A 17,631-nucleotide genomic window follows, 5' to 3' on the forward strand; every position below is an offset into this window, starting at 1 on the left:
AAAATTACTAATATAAAAGCCCAATGACGAGATTTAATAACACGGATTATGCTTAAAAAGGACTTTTAGTTGTAAAATTGAACAAACAACTATTTTTCTTCAATTTGGGTGTTTCAAAAACTTCAACCTTAAAGGATTAGTTCACTTTCAAATTAAAATTTCCTGATAATTTACTCACCCCCATGTCAAGATGTGAAAAGAAATTAAGGTTTTGGATGAAAACATTTCAGGATTTTTCCCCATATAGTGGACTTCAATGGCCTCCAAACGGTTCAAGGTCAAAATTACAGTTTACAGCGATCCCAGACGATAAATAAGGGTCTTATCTAGAGAAACCATCACTCATTTTCTAAAAAAAAATAAAATTTTATACATTTTAACCATAAATGCTCATCTTGAACTAGCTCTCTTCTTCTTCTCTATTTGAATTCCTGCAGTGTAGACACTGCTAAGTGTATTACTGCCCTCCACAGGTTAACGTTTGAACTAAATTGTCATATACAATATGTTAGTGCAAGTATATAACAATTAGTTTAAACTTTAACCTGTGGAGGGCAGTAATGCAGTTAGCAGTGTCTACACTGCTGGAATTCAAATAGAGAAGAAGAAGAAGAAGAAGAAGAAGAAGAAGAAGAAGAAGAAGAAGAAGAAGAGAGCTAGCTCAAGATGAGCATTTATGGTTAAAATGTATAAAATTGGAATTTTTTTTTTTTTTTTTTTTTTTTTTTTTCAGAAAATGAGTGATGGTTTCTCTAGATAAGACTCTTATTCCTCGTCTGGTATCGTGTAGAACACTTTGAAGCTGCACTGAAACTGTAATTTTGACCTTCATCTGTTTAGGCTCCATTGAAGTCCACTATATGGAGAAAAATCCTGGAATGTTTTCATCAAAAACCTTCATTTCTTTTCGACTGAAGAAAGAAAGACATGAACATCTTGGAAGACATGGGGGTGAATAAATTATAAGGAAATTTTAATGTGAAAAATGTGAAAGTGAACTAATCTTTTAAAGTTTGGTGCTTATTTAATGCAGAATTATAACTGTATTTTGATGCTTTCTTTGTGTAAAATTGTTGCACACCCCATTGAAATGAATGGAAAATAAAATAATAACTCATATAAAATTAATTTTTACAGTTTAATATTTTCTAAATGTAAAGCACATCCTTTCACTGATCATTTTGTTGGAAAAAATACTTTATTATTTTTTTATTAGGGCCTCATTTTGTTCCAAACGTGACCAAATGTGACACCTGCCGGCCACTAATACTTATTACATGTAAGAAATAAAATAAAACTCATAGCAAAAATGGAAATTAGTTGCTTTTAGTAAACAAACGATAACTGTGTTTCGTTAACCGAGCGTATGAATGGTAAATATGTTTGAACGCCACTGCGTAGACGCGCCTGCTCCTTTAACGCATTCAGACGAGCTGTGATTGACAGGTACAGCTACCGTGGGGACTGTTCTTAAGGGGCGTTTCCTAATATCAGCCATCCAATCAGCGTCGAGCGTACAGTCAGGACGGAAAAAACCCCGTGACGAAAGCGGTCACCATTCTACTGTGCGGACAATCAATAAACACCTTCTGCAAAGTGACAACAAACCCCAATATCGAGTATTTTTGAGGATATTGAATACAGTTATGGACTCCACATCGGTAAGCGGTTAATGAGAATCGGTCAGAATGTTTTTTTAAAGCTTATTTCATTGCTATATTAGCTTGCCTGACGTGGATAAAACATGATAAACTGTGACAAGTACATTCGTTTCTATGGACAAGCATCATGTATAACATTTTCTTATGGTCTCGTTAAGCTTTTGGTTGTACAGTCATTGTTACTGTAACTCTTTAAGATCACAAGGAAATGGAAAGTAGGCCTAGGTCTCGAGGAAAGCCTCTTGAGAATTTTATTGAAAACAATATGCATGCATGTGCATGGATTTGTCAAATATAGATTAATGACAAATGCAATCTCATTTTTAAGTGTTCTTCAAGTAGTTAAAACTAAGTAGACACGCACTATGCAACGTTATCAGATTGATATAAAAGTAATTTGAAAATAAATAATAAAGGTGCATATGAACTGATGCATGCTCCTGTTGTTCAAGGGATTGTTGGGATAGATTTATAATATCTTTAATTTATCTAAAATGCTCTGATTAGTAGAGAATGTACATTAAAATATGGAGGTTTTAATAACATTTCTAACTATTTGAATGCACAACTAAGCATTATGTAATATAAATGAAAGATTATTGCTTTCAGAGTACAGTAGTTTAATGGCTTGTAAATCAACCTTATATATAAAAAAGCATTTTATGTTGTCTCAGACAGTTTCAAAATATCAAATGAAACTAAAGGAGGTAAAGTCCACTGGGATATCATGTGATATCAGTGGTGACCGCATTAGTACTGTGTGCATAATCAATGCTATGAGAATATGAAGTGTTCATATCTCAGAATGAATAAAGAATACCTTGCAATGGAGTTCATGTCGTTTTCTTGTTTTCTAGACCATAGGGGGGTTCATCAGCACTCTCACTGAGATGGGCTTCACTGAGGACCAGATACAGGCGGCAATGCAGGCCGGATTCTTCTCTGTACCAGAAGCAGCTGAATGGTAAATGTTTTTCAGGATGTCACATGCATCATTTTGCTTTATGTGCCTGTCCTGAATAGTGAAAGCTGCACCAGCCCTCTCATTTACTCTCACATTTGCTCTGAAGGCTTTTGCAGGGTGGGAGTCCACGACATAAACTAGTCAAGCAGCCTTCAGGTCCTCTAGAGACGGCGTTTTCTGCATTCAACCCTCCCAAAGATGCTCTTTGCTACAACAACAACTCGCAGTCTGAAGCAACAGGTAAATAAACAGTTCATTTACTCATTTGTATGACAAAGAGACTTCTTTCACAAGAGGGTTAAGATTCTTCTGGGAAGGGGAAATGTGATTTACTGTATAAATAAACTGTGACTCATAGGTCATGTTATTTTGTGCAAAGTGTGCTGCAGATCATTAGCAGACATTAATGCAGGTTTCTGAAGTGTTATGCAATGCAGAGGAATGCAGAAACTGATTTCTTCTGCTTTTAGGTCCTTCTTTGGTCTTGGCACCTCCTTCCGTGAACACTCCTGCGGCAAAAGAGCATCCACCCCTGGAAACACGGATCAAGCAGGATAAGAGTAACTTCCACGAGCAGCAGAGGCAACGAGTGGCCCAGGAGGTGCAGGCAGAGAAGAGACAAAAGAAGCAGGTGAATCAGTGAAAGATTTCATATTTTTACAGTAAAGATCCATAAACAAGGGTTAGTTCACCCAAAAATGTTATCTGCTCATCCCTGTCATTCCAAAGCCATTTTAATGACTTAATTTTTCCTTTGGAACACAAAATTGGATCTATTCAACACAACGAAAGTGACCTATTGACTGTTTAAAATTGGAAAAAATAATTATTAATTATTATAATTTTTTTTTACAATATTTAACATTAAAACCAAACTATATAGAGTGTATATATAGCAATATAGTAATAAAATATATATATTAAGAAAATTAAGAGACCACTTAACATTAATTTCTGAACTTGGAGTGGTCTCTTAATTTTTTCCATAGCTGTTTTTATATATATATATATATATAGAAAACGTTTATTTAAAAATGATTAATAATATTTAATATATGTATGTATAGCACAAAGAAATCAAGCAATTAATTTTTTTAATCATTATATTTTTTAAATTGTTATTTGGTTAATTTATTGTTTATATATATTATATCTTACATATGTATTATATATGTATATATTTATTTAAATAGCTCATAAAATAAGAATTAATGTAATATACGATTATGATTATGGCAACATTTCTCATTTTAATTTTGTCACCATAGGAAAAATAACCTCAAGCAATCTATATATTTATTAATTTTATTAAGTGCTTTTGTCATTTTTATTAGTTTTAACTTTTTAATATATTTTTATTCAGTTTTAGATTATTATCATTTTATTTTTTTTTTATCTCCATTTAGCAATTAGTGCTTTTACTTAAAGGTGCCCTAGAATGCTTTTTCACAAGATGTAATATAAGGGTGCTTTCACATTAGCACTTTTGGTGCGCACCCGGGTTCGATTGACGTCAGAGTTCGGTACGTTTGGATGATGTGAACACGGTCTTCTGAACTCGGGTGCGCACCCGCGAACCGTACCCGAGTCCGCTTAAAAAGGGTGGTCTGGAGTGCGGTTCAAGTGAACTCCGGTACGGTTCGCTTCTGATATGAATGCAAACGTACCAAATTGCGGAAGTGAACCGCTATTAATGCCGTATTATTTGATAAAAATGTGTGTTTGTGTGTGTGTTTCACTCACTTTCCCAACGAGCGTGACTGACGTGCTGCAAGCAGAGAGCTGTAGTGTAGCCTTTCTTATTTCTGCTCATCTTCAGCGTACTACAGTCGCGGCAGATAGAGGCAAGTGTCGTTATGAACAAAACCAACGGTTCAAAATCAAAAATATGCAAGTGAGGAGAGCAACGTTATGCATTTTGCCGCCTTCTCCTGTGCCGTCGTTACTAAGCAACGGAGTAAACAGCTGCTGGTTTGATGACGCAAACAAACCGTGGGTCGGACCCAAATAATATAATGTGAACACAGTCCAGTGGGGGCAGGGGGAGGGGGGAGCAATCGAACTCGGGTTCGGTCCAGGCAATCGAACCAAGTGTGAAAGCACCCTAAGTCTAAGGTGTCCACTGAATGTGTCTGTGAAGTTTCAGCTCAAAATACCCCATAGATTTTTCTTTGGAGCATCATTAAATATGCGCCGATTCATGCTGCAGCCCCTTTAAATCCTTGAGACTCTAATACATTGCATAAACAAAGTTCACACAGCTAATATAACCCTCAAATGGATCTTTACAAAACTTTCGTCATGCATGCTGCATGCATACATCAGATCATGTGAGTATGGTATTTATTTGGATGTTTACATTTGATTCTGAATGAGTTTGAGGCTATATGCTCCGTGGCTAACGGCTAATGCTACACTGTTGGAGAGATTAATAAAGAATGAAGTTGTGTTTATGAATTATACAGACTGCAAGTGTTTAAAAAATGAAAATAGCAACGGCTCTCTTGTCTCCGTGAATACAGTAAGAAACGATGGTAACTTTAACCACATTTAACAGTACATTAGCAACATGCTAACGAAACATTTAGAAAGACAATTTACAAATATCACTAAAAATATCATGATATCATGGATCATGTCAGTTATTATTGCTCCATCTGCCATTTTTCGCTATTGTCCTTGCTTGCTTACCTAGTCTGATGATTCAGCTGTGCACATCCAGATGTTAATACTGGCTGCCCTTGTCTAATGCCTTGAACATGAGCTGGCATATGCAAATATTGCGTAACAGTTGGTGTTATGTTGAGATTCACCTGTTCTTCGGAGGTCATTTAAACAAATGAGATTTATATAAGAAGGAGGAAACAATGGTGTTTGAGGCTCACTGTATGTCATTTCCATGTACTGAACTCTTGTTATTCAACTATGCCGAGGTAAATTCAAATTTCAATTCTATGGCACCTTTAAACTTATTTCAGTTAGTTTTATACCCATTTTTAGTAGAAACAACTCAGTTAAATTAATTTCATGTATTTACATGAGTTTTTTAAGTAATGTGAACAAGGATGGTTTGAGTGAAACTAACAACAGTGAAATTTTTTTTTTTTTTTTTTTTTTTTTTGAGTTTTGGTTCCCAGTGTAGTAACCGTTTGTCCTTTCATCAGGAGCGTGAGTTGGTATTGAAGAGGATAGCAGAGGACCGGCGCAGTCAGCAGGAGAAGGCCCAAACCGAAGCCACAGCCGAGACCTCTCCATCCAGTGGACAGGGACAGAGACTGGGTGGACGTGTGGAGACGAGCATGGACAACCACTGCATCCTCATGGTGCGAGATCACATGTGTTTTTCCTCTGCTTTCTAAGAACTACCATTTAGTATGATGTCAAACCTGTCTGACATGTCTGTGTCTGTTACAGATCCGTCTGCCCTCTGGGGAATCTATGCGTGAGCGTTTCCCTGCGGACACTCCCTTAAGTCACGTCGTCGAGTACATTGCCGGGCGTCACCCTTCACTACCCGCCTTCTCCCTCCTGCAAGGGTTTCCTCGCAAGCGCTTCGGTGAAACTGAGCTAACCTGCTCCCTCCGGTCTCTGGGACTGACCCCCAACGCTGCACTTTGCATACAGACCACTCCACCCGAGACACCTCAGGACCCGCCCAGTCCAGCATCCCGATTGGCTGTTGTAGGACAGCCGGAGGTGGAGCCACAGGAAGAGCCAGTGGCACCGCCCAATGAGCCACCCCAAGTGGAGGCCGAAGATTTAGAGGAACTGGAGGTGCCCCCACCTTTGCCCCATCAGCTGTGGGAGGAAGCAGTGGGGTATGCTGGGATTCCTGGGGTCGGACCTCCACTGTCAGGACCCACTCACTATTGGGGTTAGACAATTTATATAATTTAATAATTTCTATTATAATTTTCATGCATATGTTTTTATATTTTCAATTTTTGTTTTAATTTTAGTTTAATATTTAGTCATTTTGTTATGTGCTTTTGTCATTTTTAATTTATATTTATATTAAATTATATTTTATATTTTAATTTATTAACAGAAATCAGCTAAAATGTTTTTAATAGTTTTAGTTAACAATAATAACCCTGCTCTACACAATCATCTTACTTTTCTTGCATTTTCTGATAGGACGAGGCCAGAAACTGGTGCAAGGTGATGCAGAAGAGGTAGAACATTTGGAAAACGAGGAGCACCCAGAAGACGAAGCTGTACCTCCATTTCATCTCAATGGTATATAACGGTTGTTCTGGGTGGTTTCTTTATGGTTGCCAAGGTAAAAAGAGTCCAAAGTCTCTGTGACATATGGTCTCTAGATATGGCTCACCTCCTTCCCCTGTGTATCTGGGATTTTACCAACCTTTTTATTGTTTGATTGCTTAGAATAATCATTTTAGATACTATTTAGGTACTATTCATGTTTGTAGCACAAACGTTGCAGCATGAGTTAGGTGCTGAAGTTTAATACTATGGTTTTGGGGTTTGTTCAAGTATGAGAAATAATAGCACTTCTAATAGTTAATAAAACATGGCAAAAGTCAAGATTACAATCAACTCCGCTTTGGATGAAACTCTGCAAACCATCAGAGATAAAATGAGCACTTTAATCCACATTCAAAGTGAATTCCTTATGAGGCCGTAAACCAAAGATAATGATATGAAAATCCCTAAAGAGCCATGTACACTGCTTTTTGGACTCCACTGAATCAGAAAAGGCCATGATCTCTCAAAGGAAGCAGAAGAAGGATAGGAATGGTAATGAATAATCAGTCTGCCAACATTTATCAGCTCTCATTGAAGGTCACTCTTCATGATTCTGCAAAAGCTTACTTTATGAAATAAATGGAGGTACCTGACTAAAACTATTAGTTTAGGAGTGATTTTAATCAAATAGACACATTCTCATCCCAGCTTTGGTTCTCAGAACATTCTGAGAATGTTAGTTTTTGGTTGTTTAAATATGAAACCTAAAAAGAGCATTCCTTGAATATTAATTCTTAAAGAGTTAGTTCACCCAAAAATTCTGTCATCATTTACTCGGCCTTGTGTCGTTCCAAACCCGTAAGATCTCTTTATGAACTTTTTGAAGTGTCAAAGTGGTAGTTGTGTAGCTGTTTATGGAGGAACAGATTTATCAAAAATATCTTAATTTGTGTTCTGAAGATGAACGAAGGTCTTACAGGTGTAGAACGACATGAGAGTGAGTAATTAATGACAGAATTTTCATTTTTGGGTGAACTAACCCTTTAAGTTAGGGGAATGTTCTCATAGTGGATTATTGATCTGAAACAATCCTAGTATTGCTGCCTTTGGACTTCTTTGCTCAGTTCAGACTGAATCGCAGATCTTTGTTCAGTAACCCTGCGTTGGGTCTTTAATGAGTGACCAAAGTGTGAGAATCACCAGGAAGTCCATATTGAGTAAGAGGTGAATACCCTTACTTGTCCTACTTTAGACCTGGTTATAAGTACCCATTCACCTCTTTCAAATAATGAAACACGCAACAATCAAGCAAGCCTGTTCTGTTCATGTGTTAGACCTGCTTACGCTCGAACATACCGGCGCTTTGCACTGGAAGTTTCAGACACGCTGGGAGAGTAAGCAGCTTTGGACATCGTTTTAAGATGCTGTGAAGTCGACAGGGGAGATCATCATATGTTAATTTGTACACGAGAGACACACAGGAATTAATTACAGCTGGATTGGTTTAGCGGGCAGCCTGTGAACATGCTAATATACGGTAATTAGCTTAATATGCGGTTCCTTCCAGTGCAACTGTTTAGATATTGAGGCTGTGTAATTGAATGCTTGCTTAATTTGGTAGTAACAAGGTGCAATTTAAATTTAATTTGTTTACTTGATGTACTTATGGATCTTACAAGTAAATAATTGTAAATTGTTCTTTTTTTATTGTTGATGTTGTTTTAATGATACATCAGTCATGAGAAACATTTGAAATATCAGGGTATTTTTAAATTGTGATTAATAGTTATTTAAATTAATACAATGATTAAAAGTAATGGATTTTTAAAGATAATTTATGTAATCTTAAAATGTAAATGTTTGTTTGAACATATCAAACATTTATAATATACTATATTATATGCATATATTTCTTCATGTTACAGAATTGAGTTTGATGCTCAAGAAACATTTCTTACATCTATAATTTCTTAATATTTTTGTTGACAGAAACCTTGATACATTTTTTTTAGGATTTTTGGATGAATAGAAAGTTCAAAAGAACAGCATTTAATTGATTTTTGTATTTTTTTTTTTTAACAATTGAAAAGTCTGTTATGCTCAGCTGCAAAATATTTGTATATTTGATATATTAATATCTAAAATATATACTAAAAACTGTCCTTTTAGAGTGCAGACTCTATAAAAACGATTTTTAAAATCCTCATCCATCAATAATCACGAATGACTAGAAAAAATCATGTGGAAAACCTGTTTTCTTGTTCTGATATGAAAAAACCTATTAAAATTTAAAGCTTTTGTGGCGGTTTAACCATAACTCCAAATACAAATTGTCTGTGTTCTTCCTCTCGCTCCGGCAGGACTGCCACGGTTGCCCTTCTTCCTGGAGAACAGGGGAAGAGGAGGACTGGAGCAGAGACATCACTGGCCGGAGCAGGGCAACAGACTCAGGTAGGACATGTGAAATTAAGGGCTTATTATTTAGAGCTTCAAAAAATACCACAATTCAGTATGCAAATAAATGTAAGAAAGAAAAACCTGCGTACATTGTCCTTAAAATATATGAAAGTCGTGATTCGGTGTCTGTAATTGGTTGTGTGTTGCAGGGAGGCGGAGCCTGTTGACCCGGCAGACCCTGAGGAAGGCCGTGCATTGCGTGGAGCTGCGGGTCAAGCAGCGGTAGAGCGTTTACAGAGAGCCGCCCATCACGACGATCAGCAGTCACCACACGGGCAGCCCTCACCCCCCAAAAAAGCCTTCAAGACCCCCCGCGTGCCCTCTCTCTGCTCAATGGCCACCAGGGCCACCGTTTTCCTCATGACAGGTCTGAAAGAAACCAATTAGTGTTGTTTACTAATCAGTGCTTATGACAAGCCATTAATCATAATCTTGTTCTCTCAGCTCCCAGCATGCAGTACAGCAGTAGCCTGGCATGTTTGACCCCAGAGCTGGCCGAACTCTTGTTGGCTCACATGGCACGTGAGCGATTACTCCGACCACGTACGCTGGAGCTGTTCTTCGGCTGCCCGCTGCAGAAGTTTGTCCTAAACTGCTACCCGTACACCACCAATGAGCTGCTGCGGCAACTAAGGGCATTTTCCTGTCTCAAACATCTCAGCTTCGTCAACTCTCCACTCATCACAGGTGTGAGAATCTCACTAAAAAGAAATTACCAGACTGTTTTTCACCCTATAAAAATGTAAAGAAAAACAAAAACCTTTTGTTTAATAAAATTGTAATAAATAATTAATAATAATTGCTATTTTTATTCCATTAAGAATGATTACATTATGGCCTTTTATGACAATAAAAAGGATATTTACTGTTATATATATATTTTTTTTAATATATTTTTTATATATATATATATATATATATATATATATATATATATATAAAATATGTATATAAATTTACAAAACCAAAACTTTTGAACGGTAGTGTATATAAATGATATAAATGTTTGTGTGTGCGTGTGTGTGTGTACATATACATACATGCTCACATATTTATAGAACTTTTTAAAGATAGATTAACAAAGATATATCATTACAATATCTATATAATATATAATAATATAATATAATAAATACATTAATATGAATAAATATGTAGTAGTTGTAATAGTTTGAATGTTAATCTAATACTAATACTATTCTAATACTTTTTTTTTTAATTAATATACCATGTTGTTATTGGTAAATAATTAATATTTTTAATAACTTGTAATATAAATATAGCGCAATTAATATTAAATTGTACTACAGTCATTGTATTTGTTGTAAACAAATGTCTAAACAAGATGATACTCATTACTATAAATGTGTGGTGACTATCTGTAACTGGTAAAGTTATGATATTTTTTTTTTTTTTGCAATGTGGTAATGAGAATTTGGGGGTAAATATGCTTAATTATCATAACATAAAAAATCCTTAATGATCCTAAAAATAGACTTCATTTTTTTAACCAAAATTGAGGGGTGAAAAATGACCAAATATAAATGTATTAATATTAATATGACCAAATTTGGCATTTCTTTCTGCGAAAAGTTCTATCTGACACATTTTTTTTATTCATAGGCATATTAAATTGCTTGTAAAATTTTTTGCAAAACTGTAAGATCCTCATTTCTTTTTTCATATTGCAGATGCCGGCCTTTCTGTTTTGTCCAACCTCTCAAAACTCCAGCATCTCAACCTGTCGTCTTGTAGCAAACTAACAGACAGCTGCATGCAGCATATCGCAGGTGAGACGGTGTGTCGAAAACCACATAAGCCCTGTCCCAAATGGAACCCTAAGCCCTTGTGATCTTCCTCCGAATCTACAATTTTTTGACATAATGCTGCTTTGACTGTTGGGTAGAAGTCTGCTGTGGATCTCGCTTCAGTGTGGGTTTGGCAAAAGTCCACAGAGGGTGGATATTGGCCTCTCACGAAACCTAAAATGACAAATGCGACACCTTATGTGGACTTAACAGTCGTGTGAACACGGCGGCCATTGCAAGACTGCAAGTGCACATGAAGTGTGCTGTTTGGGACAAGGGCCTTACTGTAGCATCCATAAGCGATTAACATTTAGAAATGCGTCATCTCTTTCTGTCTGATCTCAGGACTCCGCAATCTCACATTCCTGGCTCTGGACCAGACCAAAGTAAGCGATGCAGGTCTGCTGATGTATCTGCAGTCAGGTTCCTCTGCGCTGTGTCAGCTCAGCCTGAATCAGACAGCCATCACAGAGAGCACACTGAGAGCGCTGCCCACATGTGTGCCACAACTACGAATGCTCAGTATTAAACACACCAAGGTAATATCATTTTTAAGATATATATACGTTACATTTTCACACTTTTGATCAATTTAATGCATGCTTACTGAATAAATTATACATTTCTTAAGAAAAAAAATCTCACTGACCCCAAACTTTTGAACTATAGTGTAAATAAATACACAGTATATTGTACTGTAATGAGCTTGCACAATCTCAAAGTCATAAAGCTGTTACAGGGCTTGTTTTTAAGGTTGATTTTAGACTTCACTATATGTTTACCCTGTATTTAGCTTTTGTTTCTTTTTGCCTTTAGGTGAGTGATGTGTCTGCACTCGCAGAGCTTCGAAACTTGCAGACGCTTCACCTGGACGGCACAGGTGTACGAGAAAATTCTCTCCAGTGCCTAGCAACCCACCCCAGCCTATCAGCTCTCAGCCTGGCTGGCATACCGGTCACAGATGGAAACCACACGCTGGAGATCATTTCAGGTGCAGCCAAATGGAAATTTATTTCAGTCCAGAATGCAAGTCATGTAGTCCTGTGTGGAGCTTTAGTGATTACATTGTTTGATTCTTTCTATACAGGCCTGAGGCTCACCCAGCTCACCCTGCCTGGCAGACACTGTGTGACGGATGCTGGACTTTCATTTCTCTCCAGACAGGCTTTGCTCTTAGAGCTAGATCTGACCGACTACACTCAGCTCACAGACCGCGGCATTATGCAGCTTGCCGGCATGACGAGGTAGAGATTTAAGCAAAGCCATGAGTCCAAAGGTGTCTAAGTAGTAAATCAAAAGAGGAAAGCAGCCTTTGTTCTTGTTTAATTTGGTGTAATGCAACCTTGCAAAATCTGGTAATGCTGAAATAGGCTTACTTACAGTTATTTATGAAATCACTGACCACATTTAAAATGGTTGTAGTCAGTGCCTAAAATTAACACTCGCAAAGTGCCAAATGCAGGCAAAAATCGGTGTTGGTGAGTATAGTTGAATAACAAGAGTTCAGTACATGGAAATGACATACAGTGAGTCTCAAACTCCATTGTTTCCTCCTTCTTATATAAATCTCATTTGTTTAAAAGACCTCCGAAGAACAGGCGAATCTCAATGTATCAATGAATCTTATGTAACAGTCGGGGTCATTAATATGTATGACCCCAATATTTGCATATGCCAGCCCATGTTCAAAGCATTACACAAGGGCAGCCAGTAACGTCTGGATCTGTGCACAGCTGAATCATCAGACTAGGTAAGTAAACAAGGACAATAGTGAAAAATGGCAGATGGAGCAATAATAACTGACATGATCCATGATAACATGATATTTTTAGTGATATTTGTAAACTGTCTTTCTAAATGTTTCGTTAGCATGTTGCTAATGTACTGTTAAATGTGGTTAAAGTTACCATTGTTTCTTACTGTATTCACGGAGACAAGAGCCGTCGCTATTTTCATTATTAAACACTTGCAGTCTGTATAATTCATAAACACAACTTCATTCTTTATAAATCTCTCCAACAGTGTAGCATTAGCCATTAGCCACAGAGCACAGCCTCAAACTCATTCAGAATCAAATGTAAACATCCAAATAAATACCATACTCACATGATCCGACGCATGCATGCAGCATGAATGACGAACATCTTGTAAAGATCCATTTGAGGGTTATATTAGATGTGTGAACTTTGTTTATGCACTGTATAACTGCACTTATAGTCGAGAGCTCAGGGGGCAGGGAGCGAGAGATTTAAAGGGGCCGCAGCCTGAATCGGTGCATAGTTAATGATGCCCCAAAATAGGCAGTTAAAAAAATCAATTTAAAAAAAATCTATGGGGTATTTTGAGCTGAAACTTCAGACGCATTCAGGGGACACCTTAGACTTATATTACATCTTTTGAAAAGACGTTCTATGGCACCTTTAAACTTTGCCAGCTGAAATATTCAAGCATAAGATGTGAAAGGGAATTCGTTACTCATTACTGAAGCCAGAAATCCGCGTCCCAGCATGTGAATACTGAACTGAGCTCTCTTTCACGTCTGCTTTCACTTGAACAGACATATTCAAACTAAATTATGTTAAAATGGCCGTCTTGGCAAGTATCCTCCTCGTAAACATAGTCTTAAGTGAACGTAAACAGCTGAGAAAGAAAACACATGTGTATCAGTATATTGGATCCATGCTGCATTGGCTCTTAAAGTGACAGCAGCCTAATATTCCTGCTGCTGTTTGTGTCATTAAAGTTAATCAAACAGCAAAAGACAAAGAAAAATCACTCACTGCTCTAGACTGAATAACATTTGTAACTTTAATAAAGATTAATCTATGCTTCATGGCTGGTAAAAAAATATATCTGGCTGGTAAATTTTCTTAAGTCACCAGCCATTGGCAGGTCTGGCAAAAAGATAGTTTTAGGCCCCGGTTGTGGGAACCCTGATTTCCCACAGTCCTGAAAAACCTGGAAATATTAGAGGATTTCAAAAGTGTGATTTTCAGGCCTGGAAAAGTCATGGAAATAAATCAAATCTAATTATGATTGTCTCTTTCTTCAGCTAGAATTTACTCTTTACTTAAGTGATTTTTAAAAATCCTTTGTTCAGTCATTACAAACAGCTGGAAAAGGCATGGAAATTATTTGGTCAGAAATTGTGGGAACACTGATTTATGTGTAACAATCTATTCATACCCAGAGCAAATATGTGCCATGAAACAATTACATCTACAAACCAAACATTCTTCTTATGAACCTATTAACACTATTTATTCATTTTTTTCGGGCAGCAAATATAGTTGTTTTTTGTCCTTTATTTGTTTGGAGATAAAACACTGACCAATACAGTTTTTTTGGGGGGCATTCTGAGCAAAAACACTGCAATATATTGCTATGTCATTAATTAAAGGGATAGTTCACCCAAAAAGTGAAAATTAATTTATAATGGAAGTGATTGGAGGATGAGATTTTGAAGCCCAAAAGTAAAATGCGTCATGTCGTTATAAGTCGAATGTGTATGGCTGTCGTACCAGAAGCTCATTATTTTACTATATAAAGTTTTAAATAAGGATATTTTTTGATTCACTTCAGAAGGCCTTTATTAACCCCGTCGAGATGCTTGGAGTACGTTTATGATCGATGGATGCACTTTCTTGGACTTCAAAATCACATCCTATAATCACTTCCATTATAATTTTCACTTTTGGGTGAACTATCCCTTTTAAAGCAAGTGAAATTTGTATAATCTAACAGATTGTTTCCTGTAGTAAAGCAATGACTAGTGCTTTTTTGCTTTGCTGTTGTTATGAATAGACCTTTAATTTGCAATTCATTTTGCTATTTCAGTTGAGCAATATTATTTCATTACCAAAGATGGTAATGAAAACCACGCCCCTTTTTACCTGATAGGTTGAAGAAGCTGTCTCTTAGCAACACTCAAGTGAGTGACAGTGGGCTGCAGGGACTGGTCAGTCTAAAAGAACTCCAGGAACTGTGTCTCGACCGGACTGCCGTCACCAGCAGGGGCGTTGCAGCCTTGATCACGCACTTACCACATCTGCAGGTACAGTATTTAAAAATAAATGTTTTACTTTTATTCAGCAAGGATGCATTAAACTGATCAAAAAAGACAGTATGGCAATGAATATGCATGGCTTCAACTTCCATGTTGGTTTTTGTAGGTGTTGGGTTTGGCCAGTACACAGGTTGGCGATACAGTGATCAGACAAGGTGTGGTTCACTGTCCACAGCTGCTGAAACTCAACCTCAGCAGAACCAGAATCACAGATCACGGTACGTTGTGTAGGTTTATTCATATTATATCATTTCCTAGTATAAAAGAAACATCTCTAACATAATGTGTTTTATTTCTCAGGTCTGAAGTTCTTGTGTCGTATGCAGTTGAGTCAAGTGAACCTGGACGGCACAGGTGTAACTCTCATTGGCATTGCCAACCTGATCTCCGCCTGCCCTCATCTGAGCAGCGTACGAGCCAGTCATACCCGCGTCATACCTCCAGACCAACAGTCGGACGACGACGATAACGATAATGGCAACAACACCACACGATCCTAGTTTTATTTGTTCGTATTCACAGAAAACTCACAGATGGCCATAGTACCCTTCGGCTGTTTCTCAATGGAAAGAGTATTCGGAGCTTCCTTTTTCCATAAAGTAGCACTACAGTCTCACTTGGGTTCGACAATCAAGTTGAAACTATTATTTTCTGAATGTGGTTACACAAAATTCGTTAGCGTTATGAATAAATGTTCATATTTAATCTGCGTTTTGTCTGTAAAAAGGAACTTTAAATGTGCCATGGATATGCACACTTCAAATTTCTATTTTCTGTGGACATTTTGCATTTTTTGTAAAATAAAGTGAATGAAATATCATTAAAAAATATCGACCACTTGTAATACAGTGCAAAACCGCGTTAAGAGACATAAGGCGGTATTATAATTTAGTAACAACGATGCTCAAATATTGATAATCAACAGTTTGCATGACAAATGTAGAAGTATCCGAATCTTTTACATTGAGGATTCGTGCATGACCTCGATATTTTTATTTTAAAAAATGAATGACACCTTAGATTTTATGTGAATCTATTTTGGATAAATGCTCTGTATGATTGATTTAAGTGGAAAGTCTTTTTAGACAATGAAAGTGCATTTAAAGGGGCAGTAAGCGATTTCTGAGAAACACTGTTGATGTTTAAAAATCACCAAAACAAACACGCTCCTACCAAAAATCTTAATAGCTCCGCCCCCAAATCCACCAACACGCTATGCAACACAGGTACCTCCCAAAGAAGAGTGTATATGCCCCTTACTGCTGATTGGCTACATCTGTTTTGGTGCTCGGGCCGATCCACTTTCAACAGCGTTTCTCATAAATTGCTTACTGTACCTTTTTAAGTGTTTTTTTTTTTTTTTTTTATTTAGTTAAGAAACTACATGCCAAAGTCTGTCATTTTACTGGCATGTTAGCAGAAGTTTCACTTCGACTCCTACATGCGCATTCATGTTGGACTTATTAGTTTATTAGTATCTTTTTTTTTTTTTTTAATAGAGGATTTATTAGTCTAACGGCATTAACTGGATCCAGGTTTACACTAACATCCATCTGTCTTTAACTTACACAGTTCTGATATGATACAGATACAGTTATGAAGTGAATTGTGAAATACAAAACAAATGAAGAGCATCATCACAGGCATAACAAAGCATTGGCGTTCGACTGTTTCTGTATGCATTTGTGGTGTACTGTACCTTTATGCATTTGAATGCAATAACATTTGAAAATATGAAAACATAAAGATCTCAACCATATCTGGAGGTCTAAAAGGTCTATGTATTAAAAAAACATTGTCAAGTTCTAAATTATAAACATACCTTGAATGCATGATGCTGTTCTGTCTTGATATGATGCGCGGGTTTGTCGAAACTGTCAAATGCTTTCTTGTTTTTAACAGTTGTCTAATCTGAATTGAAATGAAAATAGACACAAAACCCTGGTTTTTACATTCAGAACTCAGGAGCCAGTCAGTGCTGCATCATAAACACAGTAGCGTCTTTTCATGTTTATTTAAAATGCCATGAATCTCCAACATATATGTTCCTGTCAGTATTTCCTGTCAGACATTAACACAGTTTGCTGTTTGATGTTTTAGAAAAGGTTAGTTCTGTACATCCTGTATAGGTAACGTAGTGATGTGCAAGTATACAAACATTTCATAATTCATTAGGGAAGCAACTAACACAAATTCACAGAATACCACCTCTTATGATTGTCTGCTCCACATAGTTTGCGGTCTTTTCCTATATTATATGTGCTTGTACAGTTTATTTTACAGGCAACTAGGATGGCCTAATAATATTTTATACTTTAAGTTCACAGCGTTAATAAAAGCTACATTTTGCAATGGTTTCTTTAGCCTTTTCATTTTAAGACAACTCTATAAATAAAATGTTTTATATATATATATATATATGTGTGTGTGTGTGTGTGTATATATTTATATACTGTTACAGTGTTA

The 17,631-nt window shown here is 36.7% G+C and overlaps 1 protein-coding gene across 1 annotated transcript; it reads left to right on the top strand.

Annotated features, from left to right (window-relative positions):
• The first annotated feature begins 1,534 nt into the window (after positions 1-1,534).
• Positions 1,535-17,543, top strand: si:ch73-173p19.1 (uncharacterized). The gene is made up of 17 exons (XM_067378358.1): positions 1,535-1,661; positions 2,519-2,625; positions 2,732-2,865; positions 3,096-3,256; positions 5,790-5,948; positions 6,040-6,499; positions 6,763-6,864; positions 9,195-9,285; positions 9,441-9,658; positions 9,736-9,978; positions 10,983-11,081; positions 11,445-11,638; positions 11,916-12,090; positions 12,187-12,343; positions 15,000-15,153; positions 15,272-15,383; positions 15,466-17,543. Exons 1-17 carry the CDS (start codon positions 1,647-1,649, stop codon positions 15,663-15,665), a joined length of 2,781 nt encoding a protein of 926 aa, XP_067234459.1. The 5' UTR covers positions 1,535-1,646; the 3' UTR covers positions 15,666-17,543.
• The last annotated feature ends 88 nt before the right edge of the window (positions 17,544-17,631 follow it).

This window comes from Chanodichthys erythropterus, chromosome 23 (genome assembly GCF_024489055.1).
Source record: "Chanodichthys erythropterus isolate Z2021 chromosome 23, ASM2448905v1, whole genome shotgun sequence".
Taxonomy (NCBI): Eukaryota; Metazoa; Chordata; class Actinopteri; order Cypriniformes; family Xenocyprididae; genus Chanodichthys; species Chanodichthys erythropterus.